Source organism: Bison bison, unplaced genomic scaffold, assembly GCF_000754665.1.
Source record: "Bison bison bison isolate TAMUID 2011002044 unplaced genomic scaffold, Bison_UMD1.0 scf7180017864180, whole genome shotgun sequence".
Taxonomy (NCBI): Eukaryota; Metazoa; Chordata; class Mammalia; order Artiodactyla; family Bovidae; genus Bison; species Bison bison.
Window position 1 is genome coordinate 1,734,401 of NW_011494752.1, and position 19,160 is coordinate 1,753,560.

Genomic DNA, 19,160 nt, shown 5'->3' on the forward strand with positions numbered 1-19,160 from the left:
ATGGGTGAATTTAACTCAGATGACTATTATATCTACTACTGTGGGCAGGAATCCCTCAGAAGAAATGGAATAGCCATCATGGTCAACAAAAGAGTCTGAAATGTAGTACGTGGATGCAATCTCAAAAATGACAGAATGATCTCTGTTCATTTCCAAGGCAAAAATTCCTTAGAGAGATGATATTCTGGCCAAACAGATGATGCTATATGTTTCTCTGCTAAGAGAGTCTATAAAGGATTTGTTGGGAGCAGGGCCATTTCCATTTGGATTTTCATTGCTGACTTAGCTGAGGAGAATGTGTATGGAGAGAATTAGAAAGGTGGGGACCAGGATCTTGGGAATGTCTCTTCTGCCTTACCTTCTGCAAAGCTGTCCCAAAGTCTTCTTTCCTACTGCCTGAGAGCCACATCCCAAAGGATGGCAGTTCATATTTCTAATCTTCCATTTTCAACCACTAAGTTCTGTAGATTCTTCCTCTTATTACTGTAGTCCCAAGGCACTGTTCAGTTCAGGTTGATAACATGAAACTTTAGGGTAATTGCCCCAGATCCACGGAATTCCCTAGTAGCTTGGTTGGTAAAGAATCTGCCTTCAGTGCAGGAGACCTGGGTTTGATCTCTGGGTTGGGATGATGCCCTAGAGAAGGAAATGGAAACCCACTTCCATTCTTGCCTGGAAAATCCCATGGACAGAGGAGCCTGATGGGCTACAGTCCATGGGGTTGCAAGAGTTGGACACGACTTAGCGACTAAAACACTCCAGACCCATCCATAATGATCTCCTTACCTTCAGACTTGCCTTCCTTCACCAATCCTTTCTCCAGGGACAGAGAGACCTTCTGAAGGTCAAACCTGGTCAAGTTACTCTGTTGCTTAAAATTCCCAAGTGTCAGTATAAAACCCAAGTTCTGATTATGGTCCACAAGGTCTCTCATGAATGCCTAGTAACCACTCTAGTCTGGTCACTGTCCTATTCTGTCCCCTTGTACTTTTCATCCTGGCTATAGAACCATTTGTTGCTCCCCAAATGTATCATGCTCTTGCCTTTGTTTTCCATAGCAGATTCTTTCTCTACCTTTCCCATCCCTTTTTTAGCCTTATTCCTTGAGGATTCAATTTGGTCATCCTATTACTTGAGAAATCTTCCCTAACTTCTCCCCAAAAGCATGTTTGTATTTCTCCTGGGTGCCCCCTGTAACTCTTAGTGCATCCATGTACTGTCACACTTATACATGTATTGTCCCATAATTACTTATGTATATATCTGTCTTTCTTCTAAACTTGGACTCCTTGTGGAGGAATTGAAAGTCATTTTTTTTTGTATGCCTCATACAGAACCCAGTGATGACTGAGTTGAATGGATGAATAAAAGAGAAATTTGCAGTCTGAATGGCTACATTAATTAATGAATGAAGGAAGGGATGATGAATAGTTGCCATAATAGTCCAACTTTTCCAAAGGAGAGCCTGCCTTACACTGATATTGAAAGCATGTGGTGGAAACAATGCAGGTCCTTCATTCAGCAAGGGTGTCAGGCCTTGGTGTTTAGAAGCCTAGGCTTCATTTTTTACCTGGTGTCTGTCTCAAGTGGTAGCACTGACAAAATGCTTTGAGAAAGCATTTGTGTTCTTTGTTTTTGTTCACAATGTCTTCTCAAAAGACCTCTTGCCTTTCCTCTTTACATCTTAGAGGAGTTGTTTTAGTAGCTGCTAAAATCACCAAAGGCAAGAAAGATTCTGGAGGTCTACCGAATGCTTGAGGTGGGGGCGGGTGGAAGGAAAGGAGGGAGGAGAAGCAGAGAGGCTAGGTCAAGTGCTTTCCAGGGGTAGGGCGAGCCAGTGTTCTAGGAGAGAGCTGCTCAAAAAACAGGATGGAGGACAGCGTCGTGGGCTGAGGCTCCTGAGAAAGGTCTGTCCAGACAGGATGGTGAAGGGGAAGAAGAGTAGCCCTAGATTAGTGGGCAAACTGTGTGTGATCTTTAGCAAGTGACAAACCTTCTGATTCTAACTCCCTTTCTTTTCCTTCACCTATAATCAGGGGGATGAGGATGGAGGTGAATCCTTGCCTCATGGGATTTCTGATGATTTTAAATGAGATCTTCGTTGTGAAGTGCAGCATTTAAAAGTGCAGCTCAGATATTTCCTCTCCCACAGAGCTCACCGCTGCTCTTCTCTGCTAATCCCTTTATGTCTATTGGTGAGTTTATTGTTGCGTTGTAGTGAGTTTACTTGTATGCTTGCCCATCAGACAGTGAGATCCATGACAGTGGGTGAGTAGGTCTTATTCATGTGGACACCCTCTGTGTTCTGCCCAGGGCCTGTGCAAAGGACTAGAAGATGATTAAATTATAAGTTCCTTTCTTCTTCCTTTGTTCATGATGCTCAGAAATGCAGATCATTCAGCTTGGAGGCGATGATGCTTATTTCAAGATGACCTGTAGCTCCAAGGATTCCAAAGTTAGCAAGTCAATAAACAAATAGCTTCTTTATGGGTAGGTAAACAGCTTCCAGATCAACAAACCGTGGCATAATAAGATGTTTCTCTGAAAACTGGCCCAAACAGCAATGAGGAAAAGATGTGGGGGCTCAAAACAGCACGTGCCAGGGTTGGGGGTATAAAAGTGAGGGCTCTGGAGAGCTGCCCCAGTCAGGCAGCAACCTCTCAGCACTGGCAAGGGAGCAGAGGCAACTCCACCATGTCTGGAAACTGCTGCTCTAGGAAATGCCCCTCGGTGCCAGCCATCTCTCTTTGCTCCACTGAGGTGAGCTACAGAGGGCCTGTTTGCTTGCCCAGTTCCTGCCGGAGCCAGACGTGGCAACTGGTGACTTGTCAAGATAGCTGTGGATCATCCAGCTGTGACCCACAATGCTGTCAGCCCTCCTGTTCTGCGAGCAGCTGTGCCCAGCCTGTGAGCTGTGAGACCACCATCTGTGAGCCCTCTTGCTCTGTGAGCAGCTGTGCCCAGCCTGTGTACTACAAGGCCACCATCTGTGAGCCTGCCTGTCCTGTGAGCAGCTGTGCCCAGCCTGTGTACTACAAGGCCACCATCTGTGAGCCTGCCTGTCCCGTAGTCAGCTGTGCCCAGCCTGTGAGCTGTGAGGCCACCATCTGTGAGCCTGTCTGTCCCGTAATCGGCTGTGCCCAGCCTGTGTGCTATGAGACCACCATCTGTGAGCCTGCCTGTCCGGTAAGCAGCTGTGCCCAGCCTGTGTACTGTGAGGCTACCATCTGTGAGCCTGCCTGTCCTGTGAGCAGCTGTGCCCAGCCTGTGTACTACAAGGCCACCATCTGTGAGCCTGCCTGTCCCGTGAGCAGCTGTGCCAAGCCTGTGAGCTGTGAGGCCACCATCTGTGAGCCTGCCTGTCCTGTGAGCAGCTGTGCCCAGCCTGTGAGCTGTGAGGCCACCATCTGTGAGCCCTCTTGCTCTGTGAGCAGCTGTGCCCAGCCTGTGTGCTGTGAGGTCCCTCCTGGCCAACGAGTCTTCTGCGTACCCACTTCCTGCCAGCCCATCCTCTGCAAACCCAGCTGCTGCCAGCCAGTGGTCTGTGAGCCCAGTTGCTATCAGCCTGTGTCCTCTGGTGTCAGATGCTGTCCATCTATCTGCTCTGTGGCCAATAGCTGCCAGTCTGCCTGCTGTGACTCCAGTCCTTGTGAGCCATCTTGCTCAGAGCCCAGCATCTGCCAGTCAGCCACACGTGTGTCTCTGGTCTGTGAGCCCATCTGTGTCCGTCCGGTCTGCTGTGTTTCAAGCCCTTGTGAGCCACCTTGTGTCTCCAGCACTTGCCAAGAGCCCTCTTGCTGTGTCTCCAGCATCTGCCAACCCATCTGCTCTGAGCCCAGCCCCTGCTTATCAAGTGTCTGTGTGCCCAGGCCATGTCAACCTACCTGCTACGTAGTCAAGCGCAGTCGGTCCATCTCCTGTGAGCCTCCGTCCTGCCGGCCTCTCTCCTGCCGCCCGGGGTCTTCTGCATCTGCCGTCTGCCAGCCAACTTGCTCGCGAACTTTCTACATACCCAGCTCTTGCAAACAACCCTGTACTACTTCAATCTCCTACCGCCCGATTTGCCGCCCAATCTGCTCTGGACCCATCACCTATAGGCAGCCATATTTGACATCCATCTCCTACCGCCCGGCCTGCTACCGCCCATATTGCTCCATCCTGCGCCGTCCAGCCTGCGTCACTTCTGTCCCTTACCGCTCGGTCTGCTCCCGCTTGCCTTATGCTGACTCCTGCAAACGGGATTGCAAAAAGTCCACTTCCAGCCAACCGGATTGTGCTGACTCAACTCCCTGCAAGACGGAGGTCTCAGAGGCCAGTCCCTGCCAGCCCACTGAGGCCAAGCCCACCAGCCCCACCACCCACGAGGCTGCAGTCAGCCAGCCTGCTGCCACCAAGCCTACCAACTGCTGAACCAGCCCTGGCCAACCAGTTCCTGCAACGCATGCCTCCGGCTAGATAGAAAATTTGTCTGCTTTCCCCAAAGCTCATTCTAACTTAAAATCTTTTTCTTTCTGCACCATCACTTGCCATTTGCTTATGCTTCAAAGAACTCATCAGAAATGTCAGTCTCCTAATGGCCCAAATGGCGATTCCTGGGCACTAGATGGGGACATTCTGGGTCCCTTTCTGCTACTGCCATTGAGCTGAGAAAGTCTTCTTTGCTGTATCATCTCAAGTCTCTTTCCTGGAATAAATATTTTTCTGTCCTCATGCATGTGCTCCCTTGCTGTGTGGGCTCCTCTTCCTTGGAGACATCTTCCATGATGTAAAGATATTTAACTGTCCAATAAACATGGTTAAAGTTGAAGTAACAGACACTTCTCATTTATGTCTTGTTCACGTCATATTCTCATCAGCTGACTTGCTTCATCTTTGAGAGCAGCTTTATTCATCTATTCATCCGTCTGTCCATCCATCCATCCATCCATCCCCCACTCCCTCCATCCAAGAAGCTTTGCTAGATAGCTGTTAGGTGCCAGGGACTGAGATGAATTCTGGGAATGAAAAGATAGACACTTCAGTCCACTCTCAGGAAGCTTATTCTCTGATGGGGAGATAGGCAGAGAGGCAATTACTTCGCCCACTGTGCTAAGTCCTGGGGTAGAGGCAAGCATACGGTACTGTGAACTCGGCAGGGCATGGAGAGAAACAGGGAATTACTCTTGGGAGAGATAATACTGAATGAAGCTGAATCTTTTAGCACAAGTAGGAATTAACCAGTTAGAACCTAGGAAGGAAGAGCTTCCTAGGCAGAGGAAACATATACAACTGGATGGAGCTTGTAAGCACACTACTCATTAAGCAAAGTGTGGGCAGAGGTGTGCTTAGAAGAGCAGTGAACTCTGAGGTCAGATAAGTAAACAGTGGCCTGCCCTCATCAGCCTTGTGTGCTAGACAGAGTCGTCTGAGTTTGGTGCAGGGCTGATGAGAAGGTATTGAGGGATCATATGCAGGGCAGTGACATGAAGACTACTGGGTTTTGGAATGTCCCTCTGGCCTCGGTGTGGAGACCCGAATGGTGAAACATGGACTTGGATATAGGGAAAACGAGGGGGAAACCAAGGGCTTTGGGGTCCACAATAGGATGAAAACAAGTGGGGAGGTCATACTTACAATAAAGAAAGTAACCTAGATTTCTTATACAAGAGCTTTGATATGTTATCTCAGTCTCTATAGGACACACTCTTTATGTAGACTCCATATGTTTCTTTCAATCTGTAGGGACAGAGTCTATTTAAAGTAGTCTCTTTAAACCCCTTGTACTTAGTGCATGGGTCAAAGGTCTATCCCTTGTCCTCAAGGTGCAGCTTGGGCTATCCTAATTACAAGAGGAAATAGCTCAGGGCTTCTCAACTTTGGTACCATTTACATTTTGGGCTGGATAATTATTTGTTGTGGAGACTGTTCTTTGTATCGTAAGATATTAAGTGGTATCCCTGGCTTCACCAACAAGATGCTAGTAACATCCTCTGAGTGTGGTGACTGAAAATGGCTCCAGACATTGGCAAAAACTGCCCACCTCCAGAGGGGAGGGGCAAAAATCATCCCTGTTTGAGAGCCATTGGGTTAGACAAGGACAGAGGGAGAAACTCAAAAGTGAAACTTGTCCTGCACTTTGGGATTCAAGTTACTGTCTCATTCAGCCATTGGGATCTATCTTTATCTCCTTCCAGAGTCAAGAGATGAGTTGTCCAGATTTTTAAATCTCTCTGCCTAACATAGACCCAGTGTTTCATGTAAATCATAGAAATTCTGTGAGGTAAGATTTCTTTTCCCCTATTTTACAGGTGAAGAATATGAAGGACAAGCAATCCAAATGCCTGTTAACACAGATAAGAAAATTGTGGTATATTCATTCACACAATAGAATATCATGCTGTAGTGAGAACAGCTGGACAAAGGCTACGTGCCACAAAATGAGTGAACCTTAGCACTGCAATGTTGACTGATAGAAAAAGCTCCAGAGGCCATGCTGTGTGCTGTGCTTAGTCACTCAGTCATGTCCAACTCTTTGCGACCCCATAGACTGTAGCTCACCAGGCTTCTCTGTCCATGGGGTTTCTCCAGGAAAGAATACTGGAGTGGGTTGCCATTCCCTCTTCCAAGGGATCTTCCCAACCCAGGGATCAAACCCAGGTCTCCCACATCACAGGCAGACCCTTTACTGTCTGAGCCACCAGTGAAGCCTAAGAATACTAGGGTGGGTAGCCTATCCCTTCTCCAGGGGAACTTCCCAACCCAGAAATCAAACCAGGATCTTCTGCATTGCAGGTGGATTCTTTACCACCTGAGCTACTTGGGAAGCCCCTGCAGAGGCCATATGTATATTTAAAGTTCAATAACAATATACCCACAAATACATATATGTATATACACATGTATATACATATATTTACAAAAATATATATTATAAAATATATTACATATCTATATATACAATTTTATCTCAATCTATCTATTCACAAGGAAATAACAAACACAAAATTCAGAATATTCACAGCTGGTAAGTAACATAAATGATTAAAATCCAGTTCTGTCCAAGCTTGTGTTTTTAATGCATCAGCCTATTTCTTGATGTGACCACAACAGTCCTTCGTTATAGATGTCTTTAGTGCCTTGAACCATAGCAAAACCAAAGTTGTTTCTATTGAGAGCTTTTTTTTTTCCCTTCAGTTTATTCACAAAGAACTGACAAAATTTTGAGATAATTTAAAGTGTACACTGTGGTGATCTGATATACATATATATTGTGGAAGGATTCCTCCCATCTAGCTAACACATTCATCACCTCACATATTTACCTTTTTTTTTTTTTTTGGTGAGAACACTTAAGTTCTTTTGGCAAATTTCTATTATATGATGCAGAGTTATCAACTATAGTCTCCATGCTTTCCATTAGATCTTCAGACTTTATTCATTTTAGAGCTGAAAGTTTGTGCCCTTTTTTGAACCTATTGAGATGTTTCTTTACCAAGAAGGGAGGTAAGAGCAGAATCAGAGAAAAATTGATGTAAAAATGGATTACTTTGAAACAGTAAACGTGGTATATATGGGTATAGGGTATTACAGTTTTTCAGATTGAAATTTTCATGCTTTCTCAAATATGTTCATGTTCTCATTTTGATTGACCTGTTTGGTAAGACCAAAAGTAGTTCTCCTTGACAGATGAGAGTTTTGGGATGTAGACTTTCAGAAATAAAACATAGGGCAGTGATCTCTGAAGTCTGCAAGATGCTAAAATGAGTAGAAATGAGATGGAGGGCAAAAGAAGTGACTGATGCCATAGCATGAAAAGCAATTGTTGAAGAAACACATTTTTACGACAAGGGTGAGGATTTTTCAGGCATAGTGATCAGAAAAATTTCTCATTGTTTTAAAGCAAGAATGAAGAGAAGCCATTTTGTAATGGGTACTTTGAAAATTGTGAGGCAGACTATAATAACAAAAATAACCTGAGCAGTAGCCATGCAGTTGATTAACTCTCAGTACTTTGAACTCATGGGTAATGAGCTAACATGTCCAGCAGACGGAGTTTGCAGCAGAGCCAGAAATCAAGACAAGCCCAATCTGCACCCCAAACCCACGATCTGTATCCCATCTTGTATCTTCAGTGTGAACCAGGGCAGGACTTGGATGAGTGTGGGATGCTGAAGTTGGTCAGTGATGCAGAGCCTGGACCAGCCCAAAGGAGAAGGGGAAAGTCACTCATGAATCTCTTTTGGATAAGGTCGATTTAACACAAAAGCCTCTTTGCAGAGATGTCCTTATATAACTTCTAGTTATTGTGTTTCATATTTATAGAATTGACATGCTGTCAACTCCATAGTATGAGTTTAATCTTTCTTAATGAAACATTTTGTAGTTTTAAATTTACAGATTAAAAGATTGTCTTTGGGCATATTGATACCCATTTGATCTAGCTGATGGTTACAGTCACTGGAGTGGGCAGAGCATCCCCAGCATGGGACCTAGACCACCTGTGCTTGAACCAGCGCAGCTGGTCAGCCTTCAATCATTGTTTTAGAGTCTTCCTCGCCACCTCCAAAGTTGGGAGGTCTAAACAGGTGGTTAAGATAAAAGGTTTGGGGATCAGCCCAACCTAGGTTTGAATCTAGGGGTTTCTGCCGCTTATTACTGGCATAAGTTTGGGAACATGATTTAAACTCTCTGAGTTAGTTTTGCTACCTCTAACATAATGGTGACAATCGTATCTGCTAAGTAGGATCACTGCAAAGATTCAATGAAAAATGCAGCCAAGAGCTTGGTACATAGTAAGTATGCTATTATGAATAAAAAATATTGCCTGCCATGTCAATAAACAAAGGATGTTGCAGCCATCAGACCACCACATTACAGCTGCCCTGATATGCTGCCGCCAGCCTTAACAGTGCATCCTGAGGAGACACAGGCTAAGGAAAACACAGGGTACTGGCCCCAGATAGCTGGGGTGCATTTCAAAGGAATGATTTCAGTAAGTCCAGACTTTGCATCTTCCCATATATAGAAAAGCTCTAATTTCATTAATTTGATATGTCTGTTTTTTTTTTTTAATTAACAATAATGATCTCACGTTCTGACTATCTGGCCTTTTGTTGCAAAAGCTGTTATGTATCTCGACTCCTCCCTCGCCTCTTTGGAACAGTTGTTCAGTGTTATCTGAGATGCCGTGTCCCAGGTGTGAAGTCTTCAGAATGCTCACCAAATAAAACATGACTCTTAACTTTTAGGTTGTGTGTTTATTTTTTCGGTCAACACTATAAATGGAAGCCAGTACTAGTGTTCTGATTATTAGTGGTACCAGTAAAGCCGAGTTTCAGGAAACCAAACAGGAAGATTCTAGAAAGAGGTGGAGACACTGAAGTATCGCTTGGGAGGCACCCCTTGATTTTCTGTTTGCCATCTCTACTATCATCCCTCAACTGGGTCAGGGCTTCACTTCCTGATCGTCTAAATGGTGTGGAACTGCATTGCTGGTGGAAGAGTGGGCTGTGGCCTCTTGATGAGAGGTTAACCCAGGAAGAGTTCTGCTTCAGAGAGGCTGGAGAACAAGCTATAAAAGAGTCAGCTCAGCTCAGAGCAGCAGACACAGTGGCAAGGAACCGAAACTCGGCTGTGAAAACCCCCCAACTCAACAGATGAGTTTTTTTTTTTAATTATAGTATAGTTGCTTTACAATGTTGTGTTAGTTTCTGCTGTACAGCAAAGTAAATCAGCCACAGGTATATATATATGTATCCCCTCTTCCTTGGATTTCCTTCCCATTTGGTCACCACAGAGCATTGAGTACAGTTCCCAGTGCTATATAGTTAGGTTCTCATTAGTTATCTATTTAAATGTGAAGTGAAGTGAAATCTCTCAGTAATGTCCGACTCTTTGCGACCCCATGGACTGTATGTAGCCTACTGGGCTTCTCCATCCACAGGATTTTCTGGGCAGTGGGTTGCCGTTTCCTTCTCCAGAGGGTCTTCCTGACCCGGGGATCAAACCCAGGTCTACCTGCACTGCAGGCAGACGCTTTACCCTCTGAGCCACTAGAGAAGCTCATTTTATATGTAGTAGTGCATATATATCAATCCCAGTCTCTCAATGCATCCCACCTACTCCTTTCCCTTTGGTATCCATATGTTTATTTTCTACGTCTGTGTCTCTATCTCTGCTTTGCAAATAAGTTCACCTATACCATTTTCTGGCCTTCCCTCGTGGCTCAGGTGGTAAAGAAGCTGCCTGCAATGCGGGAGACCTGGGTTTGATCCCTGGGTTGGGAAGATCCCCTGGAGGAGGGCATGGCAACCCACTCCAGTATTCTTGCCTGGAGAGTCTCTATGGGCAGAGGAGCCTGGCGGGCTACAGTCCACGGAGTCACAGAGTCGGACATGACTGAACGACTAAGTACATATCATTTTCTAGATTCAACACATATGTGTTAATATACAATATTTTTCTCTTTCTGACTTACTTCACTCTATAATGACAGTCTCTAAGTCCATCTACGTCTCTGCAAGTGGCACAATTTCATTCCTTTTATGGCTGAGCAGTATTCCACTGTATACATGTACATCTTCTCTATCCATTCCTCTATTGATGGACATTTAGACTGCTTCCATGACCTGGCTATTGTAAATAGTGCTGCAATGAACACTGGGGTGCATGTTTCTTTTTGAATTATGGGTTTTTTCTCTGAACAGATGAATTCTTAAACTGGGAACGATGTCTCCCAGGCTCCTGAAGCCTGCTAATCAGATGTTTATATGCAAATGGGTGGAAACAATAACAAGGAAAGATGCTCTGTTGTGCCAACACCCCTAGCAAAGGACTATAAAAGCCCTTATGTATTAGATGTTTTTCAAACTCAGGTATACTGAGGTTGCAGCCTCTTGAGAAGGTTAGCACTGGCACCATGGGGGACAGCTGTTGCCTTGGAGACGCCACTGCCATCCCAGCTGTGCCCGCCACCTCCGTATGCTCCAGTCGTGGCAGTTTCCAACATGGTATCCATTTGCCTAGTTCCTGTCGGAGCAGAACATGGCAGCTGGTTACATGCCAAGAAAACTGTCAGCCATATGGCAGTGCCCCAAGTGGCTGTGAACCTGCTTCTTGCCAACCTACCTGCCTTCCAGCAACTTTTTGTGTGGGTTTTGTTTGCCAACCCATTTGCTCCTACACAGCCTGCTATGAAACTGGCACTGGTCAGTCTCCTGGTCCAGTTAGCTCATGCCAGCCCTCCTGTTTGGAATCCACCGGCAGTTCGGTAAAGTGCTGTGAACCCGGCCCCTGCCAACAAAGCTCCTGCCAGGAATGTGTCTACACATCTGAGTTGTGCCAGGCAGCTTGTGACCAATCAGTCTGCTGTGATGCTGGGTCCTGTCAGCCAGCCTCCCCTGAAGTCACTTCCTGTCCTGAAACTTCTTGCCTACCAACTGTCTGTGCGGCTAATCTGTGCCAGCCAACTTGCTGCCATGGGGGTTCATGTCAGCCCATTCATGGTGAAGATCAGCCCTGCAAATCATTTTGTTACCAACCGATCTGCTACATTTTGAAGCCTTGCCAAACGGTTCCCTGTATACCGGTTCCCTGCCAGCTATCTACTTGTGTGTTCCGTTCTTGCAGTCCTGCATGCTGTGTGACCTTCCCTTGCCAGACACTTCACTACCAATCTGCACTATGCACATCCTTCATCTGCCAGCCAGCTGCTAACAGACAGCCTCCTTGTTCTGTAAACAACTCTTGTGAACCAGCTTCCTGTGGCACCGTGCTTTCTGGCCAACCAACTGGTGGTGAACCCACTTTCTGCAATCAAAGTGGCTGCCAATCCCCTTCCTGCCAGCCAGCTTGCTGTGTGACGGGTTTCGGCAAATCAGCCAGTGGTGGCTCCAGTTGCTTCCGACCAAATACCCCAAGTGTCTGCAAAGCTGGCACCTACTTGCCGACTTCCTGCCAACCCAGTTATGAGTCCAGCTTCTGCAAGGCAACATTTCATTGAGGGAGCACCTCCTCTAAAGTCTGCTGCTTTCTACAAATGCATAGCCGTGGTGCCTGACTCTGGCTGAGCACAACCACTGCTGGCTTGCTAACTTTTCTGAGTCCAGTCCCACATTTCCTCCAGGTATTGGTGAGGAAATTTATCCTGAGGTCCTTTCTCATAGAGGATAACCTTTCAGCCAGCATGGCCCATGCTGTAGCTTGCCTTTCCTGGTGTTATCATTTCATTTCACTTCAGCAAAGCCTTTCCTCCCAGTTCTTTTCCCCCGCTTTGGATGCTGCCAAGTTTTTAAGGAGACTCTTTTGCTGACAACTGCTAATAAAAATGTGTCTGGTTAAGCATAACGAGTAAGACTCTCATATGCTTTTATTCCTTTCAATATATTACATGTAGATTTCCTTCAGGTCCCGTTTGAACACAATGACTTTGGGCCCCCCAAATCACTGTGTCTGCCTTGGTCTGCAAGGGTGGTTTGTGTCTAGGATTATAGATGCTCAAGCTGGAAAGGAGCAAGGATATACAACCTTGACACCACCAAGAGCTCTTCTGAGTTGGGTCACCTCAGTTTCCCCACAGTGAATAGATTGGGGAAGGCAAAGACAGAAATGGTCCAAGGAAGCCATAGATTAAAATAAATATGAGGTTTCAGCTATGGAAAATAATTAAGGGTTAAGTCACTTAAAACTGGTTTTAGCCATTAGTACACCTAATGGCAAATTTAAATGAAATTTAAAACTGCTTAGAAAATTTTAGCAGATATTTGCTATGTTTTTGACATTTTAAGAGACAGTTTTAAAGACAATTAGTCTAAGGGAAATTTTGACTGAGTTTTGTTATTTCTAGCATGTAATTACTGAATTCAAATACTCGTTCTTTGGGTTGGTTTTCTTTGGGGGAAAGTTTAGAGGAAGATTCACAGTGCATACTTGTAGCAGTGGAACAGAGTCCTTCCTGAAGAGGATCTGACCTCCCCTTTAAACAAGGGGCTCTGGGTGTGCAAAGCATTTTAAGAACCAACCCCCCCAAACTCTTACACAGAATCATAAAGGGACATATAGGAAAATGTTCACTGTGGCATTTCTGTGATGACATAAATTTTAAAGGAGAACAAAGAGTGGGTAGGCAACATGTGGTGATTCCTTCCATGCGGTATTGTGTTAGGCTGGTTCTCCAGAAAAACAGACCCAGTAGAAGATATATATATACACATACATACACACACACACACATACATATACTTATTAAAAGGGATTAACTCATACAATTAAGGAGGAGGGCAAGCCCAAATCTGTAGTGTGAGCCTGAAATGTGGACTGACAGGCAGAGATCAAGGAGAGCTCATGGTGAAGATGAAGTCTGAAGGCTGTCTGCTGGGGAATATGCATTAAACAGAATAAAATAGCTGTCTATTGGAAGAGAATGAGGCATAAGGAAAGCAGGAATTAAATTAACTGATATATAAGTATATAGAGAAAAAATTAAGAAGGAACTTGCAAGGACAAAAGTGATAATATGCCTCATAAGGAATACAAATAATTCAATTATTTGCAACTGAAATTCAAACAGAAAATTAAAAAAGAAGAAAAAACGGGTGAGAGGGACCTTGATAGAGCAAAAGAATTACCATGGATGGAATGTCTTTTAGAAATGAAATATTGATGGATGCTCTATCTAAAGCCTCTCTCCCACATCGTCCATGTAAATTCCTCGGTCATGCTGGAGGAGGGATGAGGTAAGTGGAATGCATCTTAGCTCAGTCCTGAACAGAGTTTTCAACAATGTTTCTTACACTGTAAGTTTAAGGAATCACATCTCCTTAAATAATTTGAGTATTAATACCAGAATCCTTGACATATCAGAAATTTCAAATTTTATCTTGCAATGGTTTTCTGACCCATCTAAGTCTATCTTATTCTAAGACTTTCCTGTTATGAATTTCTGTTGTACAAGTAAGTGTTTTTCACTGGCCACTTGCCAACATACAAAACTGTGTGTTTTAAACATGTCAAGGGTAAAAGGTGTGTTGCGAAGCCTTGTATCTCCTATGGCTGGCAACAGTTTAAATATCAAGGCATTTATTAGCTCCTTTTAGGTTTGCTGGAACTTGTTCCTTAAACATACAAACCTCCAATTATAAATATTGCTCTACTGAGCCATGCTTACAACTAAATCTTTATTTACATTTATGTCCTGGGTAGGGGAGCAATTTTAAAAATACAGGGACGTTTTGAGAAAGACAGGCATATCTTGTTTTTTTATTGTGCTTTGCAAATATATTTTTTGTAAAAGCTGAAGGTTTGTGGCAACCCTGTGTCGAGCAAGTCAAAAAGGTGCCATTTTGCCAACAGCATTTGCTCACTTTGTGTCTCTGTGTCACATTCTGTAATTCTTGCAATATTTCAAACTTTTTCATTAATGTTGTATTTGTTGTGGTGATCTGTGATCAGTGATTTTTGATACTATTGTAATTGTTTCAGTGCACCATCAACCTCTCCCATATAAGATGGTGAACTTAAGATGTGTGTGTTCTAATGAATGGATAAAGAAGATGTGGTATATATACATACTCAATCATAAAAAGAAATGAAACAATGACTTTCGTAGCAACATAGATAGATCTAGAGATTGTCATACTAAGTGAAGTAAGTCAGGAAGAGAAAGATAAATATCTTGTGATATCTCTTATATATGGGATCTAGAATACGACACAAATGAACTTACAAAACAGACACAGACTCATGGGCATAGAAAACAAATATGTGGTTCCCAAAGGAGAAAGAGAGGGCGGGGATAAATTAGGAGTTTCGGATTAGCAGATACAAACTACTAATTATAAAATACATACCTATCAAGCTACCAATGGTATTTTTCAGAGAACTAGAACAAATAATTTCACAATTTGTATGGAAATACAAAAAACCTCGAATAGCCAAAGCAATCTTGAGAAAGAAGAATGGACCTGGAGGAATCAACCTGCCTGACTTCAGGCTCTACTACAAAGCCACAGTCATCAAGACAGTATGGTACTGGCACAAAGACAGAAATATAGATCAATGGAACAGAATAGAAAGCCCAGAGATAAATCCACGCATCTATGGACACCTTATCTTTGACAAAGGAGGCAAGAATATAAAATGGAGAAAAGACAATCTTTTTAACAAGTGGTGCCGGGAAAACTGGTCAACCACTTGTAACAGAATGAAACTAGAACACTTTCTAACACCATGCTGCTGCTGCTGCTAAGTTGCTTCAGTCGTGTCCGACTCTGTGTGACCCCATAGACGGCAGCCCACCAGGCTCCGCCGTCCCTGAGATTCTCCAGGCAAGAACACTGGAGTGGGTTGCCATTTCCTTCTCCAATGCATGAAAGTGAAAAGTGAAAGTGAAGTCGCTTAGTCGTGCCCGACTCTTAGCGACCCCATGGACTGCAGCCCACCAGGCTCCTCCGTCCATGGGATTTTCCAGGCAAGAGCACTGGAGTGGGGTGCCATTGCCTTCTAACACCATACACAAAAATAAACTCAAAATGGATTAAAGATCTAAACCTAAGACCAGAAACTACAAAACTCCTAGAGGAAAACATAGGCAAAACACTCTCTGACATAAATCACAGCAGGATCCTCTGTGACCCACCTCCTAGAGTAATGGAAATAAAAGCAAAAATAAACAAATGGGACCTAATTAAAATTAAATGCTTCTGCACAACAAAGGAAACTATAAGAAAGGTGAAAAGAAAGCCTTCAGAATGGGAGAAAATAATAGCAAATGAAGCAACGGACAAAGAATTAATCTCAAAAATATACAAGCAACTCCTACAGCTCAATTCCAGGAAAATATATGACCCAATCAAAAAATGGGCCAAAGAACTAAACAGCCATTTCTCCAAAGAAGATATACAGATGGCTAACAAACACGAAGAGATGCTCAACATCACTCATTATCAGAGAAATGCAAATCAAAACCACAATGAGGTACCATTTCACTCCAGTCAGAATGGCCGCTATCCAAAAGTCTACAAGCGATAGATGCTGGAGAGGGTGTGGAGAAAAGGGAACCATCTTACACTGTTGGTGGGAATGCAAACTAGTACAGCCACTATGGAGAACAGTGTAGAGATTCCTTAAAAAACTGAAAATAGAACTGCCATATGACCCAGCAATCCCACTGCTGGGCATACACACTGAGGAAACCAGAATTGAAAGAGACACATGTACCCCAATGTTCATCGCAGCACTGTTTATAATAGCCAGGACATGGAAGCAACCTAGATGTCCATCAGCAGATGAATGGATAAGAAAGCTGTGGTACATATACACAATGGAATCTTACTCAGCCATTAAAAAGAATACATTTGAATCAGTTCTAATGAGGTGGATGAAACTGGAGCCTATTATACAGAGTGAAGTAATCCAGAAAGAAAAACATCAATACAGTATACTAATGCATATATATGGAATTTAGAAAGATGGTAATGATAACCCTGTATGGGAGACAGCAAAAGAGACACAGATGTATGAAACAGTCTTTTGGACTCTGTGAGAGAGGGTGATGGTGGGATGATGTGGAAGAATGGCATTGAAACATGTATATTATCATATGTGAAATGAATCGCAAGTCCAGGTTCAATGCATGATGAAGGGTGCTTGGGGCTGGTATACTGGGATGACCCAGAGGGATGGGATGGGGAGGGAGGTGGGAGGGAGGTTCAGGATGGGGAACACATGTACACCCATGGCGAATTCATGTCAATGTATGGCAAAACCAATACAATATTGTAAAGTGAAATAAATAAATAAAAGAAATGAAAGTTAAAAAAAATACATAAACAACAAGGTCCTACTGTAAAGCACAGGGAGCTATATTCAATATCTTATAATAAATTATAATGAAAAAGAATATGAAATATATATATGTCACTTTGCTGTATGCCAATAACTAACACAATATTGTTAAATCAGCTATACTTCAATTCAAAAAATGTGGTTGTTTTGACTGCCACCAACCAGTCATTCTCCCATCTCTCTCCTTCTTCATAGACTTCCCTATTCTCTAACCCATTGCAAGTTGCTTCAGTTGTGCCTGACTCTTTGAGACCCCATGGAGTGCAGCCTGCAAGGCTCCTCTGTCCATGGGATTCTCCATGGAGAATACTGGAGTGGGTTGCCATGCCCTCCTCTAGGGGATCTCCTTGACCCAGAGATCAAACCCACCTCTCTTATGTATCCTGCAATTGGTAGGCGGGTTCTTTATCACTAGCGCTACCTAGGAAGCCTCAATATTGATATTAGGCCAAATAATAACCGTACAGTATAAGTGCTCAAGTGAAATGGAGATTCTCTAAGTTTCTCACTTTAAGTCAAAAGCTAGAAATGATTAAGCTTAATGAGGAAGGCATGTCAAAAGCTAAGAGGTCAAATACTAGGCCTCTTGCACCAAAAAGTTAGCTAAGTTGTGGATGTGAAGGAAAGTTCTTGAAAAAAATGAAAAATGCCACTCCAGTGAACACATGAATGATAAGAAGGTGAAACAGCCTTGTTGGTGATATGGAGAGAGTTTTACTGGTCTGGAAAGAAGATTAAACCAGCGACAATATTCCCCGATGCCAAAGCCTAATCAAGAGCAAGGCCCTAAATCTCTTCAATTCTGCAAAGGCTGAGAGAGGTGAGGAAACTACAGAGGAAAGTTTGAAGCCAGCAGAAGTCTGTTCGTGAAGTTTAGGAAAGAAGCAATTTCCGTAACATGAGAGTATGAGGTAAAGCAGAAAGCGCTGATGTAGGACCTATAGCAAGTTATCCAGAAAATCTAGCTAAGGTAATTAACAAAGCTGGCCACACTAAACATCAGATTTTAAATGTAGATGAAGCAGCCTTCTATTGGAAGACGATTCCACCTGGGACTTACATGACTAGAGAAAAATCAATGCTGACTTTAAAGCTTCAGAGGACAGGATGACTCTCTTTTTAGGGGATACTTCAGCTGGTGACTTTAAATTGGAGTTAGTGATTCCCTGGTGGCTCAGATGGTAAAAGCGTCTACCTATAATGCAGGAGACCTGGGTTCAATTTCTCGGTTGGGAAGATCCCCTGGAGAAGGACATGGCAACCCACTCCAGTGTTCTTGCCTGGAAAATTCCATGGACAGAGGAGCCTGGTAGGCTACAGTCCATGGGGTTGCAAAGAGTTGGACATGACTGAGCGACTTCACTTCAGCTGATGACTCCAAATTGGAGTCAGTGCTCATTGACTATTCTGAGAATCCTAGAGCCCTTAAAAACTATGCTAAATCTACTCTGTTTGCTATGTATAAATGGAACAACAAAGTCTGGAGTACAGCATCTCTGTTTACAACATGGTTTAACTGAATATCTCAAGCCCACTGTTTTTTTTTTTTAATGTTTTTTTTTTAAATTTTATTTTATTTTTAAACTTTACAATATTGTATTAGTTTTGCCAAATATCGAAATGAATCCGCCACAGGTATACATGTGTCCCCCATCCTGAACCCTCCTCCCTCCTCCCTCCCCATACCATCCCTCTGGGTGGTTCCAGTGCACCAGCCCCAAGCATCCAGTATCGTGCATTGAACCTGGACTGGCAACTCGTTTCATACATGATATTATACATGTTTCAATGCCATTCTCCCAAATCCTCCCACCCTCTCCCTCTCCAACAGAGTCCATAAGACTGTTCTATACATCAGTGTCTCTTTTGCTGTCTCATACACAGGGTTATTGTTACCATCTTTCTAAATTCCATATATATGCATTAGTATACTGTATTGGTGTTTTTCTTTCTGGCTTACTTCACTTTGTATAATAGGCTCCATACAGATGGCTAACAAACACATGAAAAGATGCTCAACATCACTCATTATCAGAGAAATGCAAATCAAAACCACTATGAGGTACCATTTCACGCCAGTCAGAATGGCTGCGATCCAAAAGTCTACAAGCAATAAATGCTGGAGAGGGTGTGGAGAAAAGGGAACCCTCTTACACTGTTGGTGGGAATGCAAACTAGTACAGCCACTATGGAGAACAGTGTGGAGATTCCTTAAAAAACTGGAAATAGAACTGCCTTATGATCCAGCAATCCCACTGCTGGGCATACACACTGAGGAAACCAGAATTGAAAGAGACACGTGTACCCCAATGTTCATCGCAGCACTGTTTATAATCTGC

General features: G+C 43.6%; 2 protein-coding genes across 2 annotated transcripts; both read left to right on the forward strand.

The window, feature by feature from the left end:
• Positions 1-2,658: 2,658 nt before the first annotated feature.
• On the forward strand, positions 2,659-4,782 carry LOC104990475 (keratin-associated protein 16-1). The gene has a single exon (XM_010842558.1). The coding sequence runs from the start codon at positions 2,695-2,697 to the stop codon at positions 4,408-4,410; it is 1,716 nt and encodes a 571-aa protein (XP_010840860.1). The 5' UTR covers positions 2,659-2,694; the 3' UTR covers positions 4,411-4,782.
• Positions 4,783-10,864: 6,082 nt separating this feature from the next.
• Positions 10,865-11,980, forward strand: LOC104990802 (keratin-associated protein 29-1). Its single transcript, XM_010843120.1, has one exon. The coding sequence runs from the start codon at positions 10,898-10,900 to the stop codon at positions 11,978-11,980; it is 1,083 nt and encodes a 360-aa protein (XP_010841422.1). The 5' UTR covers positions 10,865-10,897.
• The last annotated feature ends 7,180 nt before the right edge of the window (positions 11,981-19,160 follow it).

Coding starts and splice junctions, on each gene's coding strand:
- LOC104990475 (XM_010842558.1), top strand. CDS start 2,695: ATGTCTGGAAACTGCTGCTCTAGGAAATGCCCCTCGGTGCCAGCCATC.
- LOC104990802 (XM_010843120.1), top strand. CDS start 10,898: ATGGGGGACAGCTGTTGCCTTGGAGACGCCACTGCCATCCCAGCTGTG.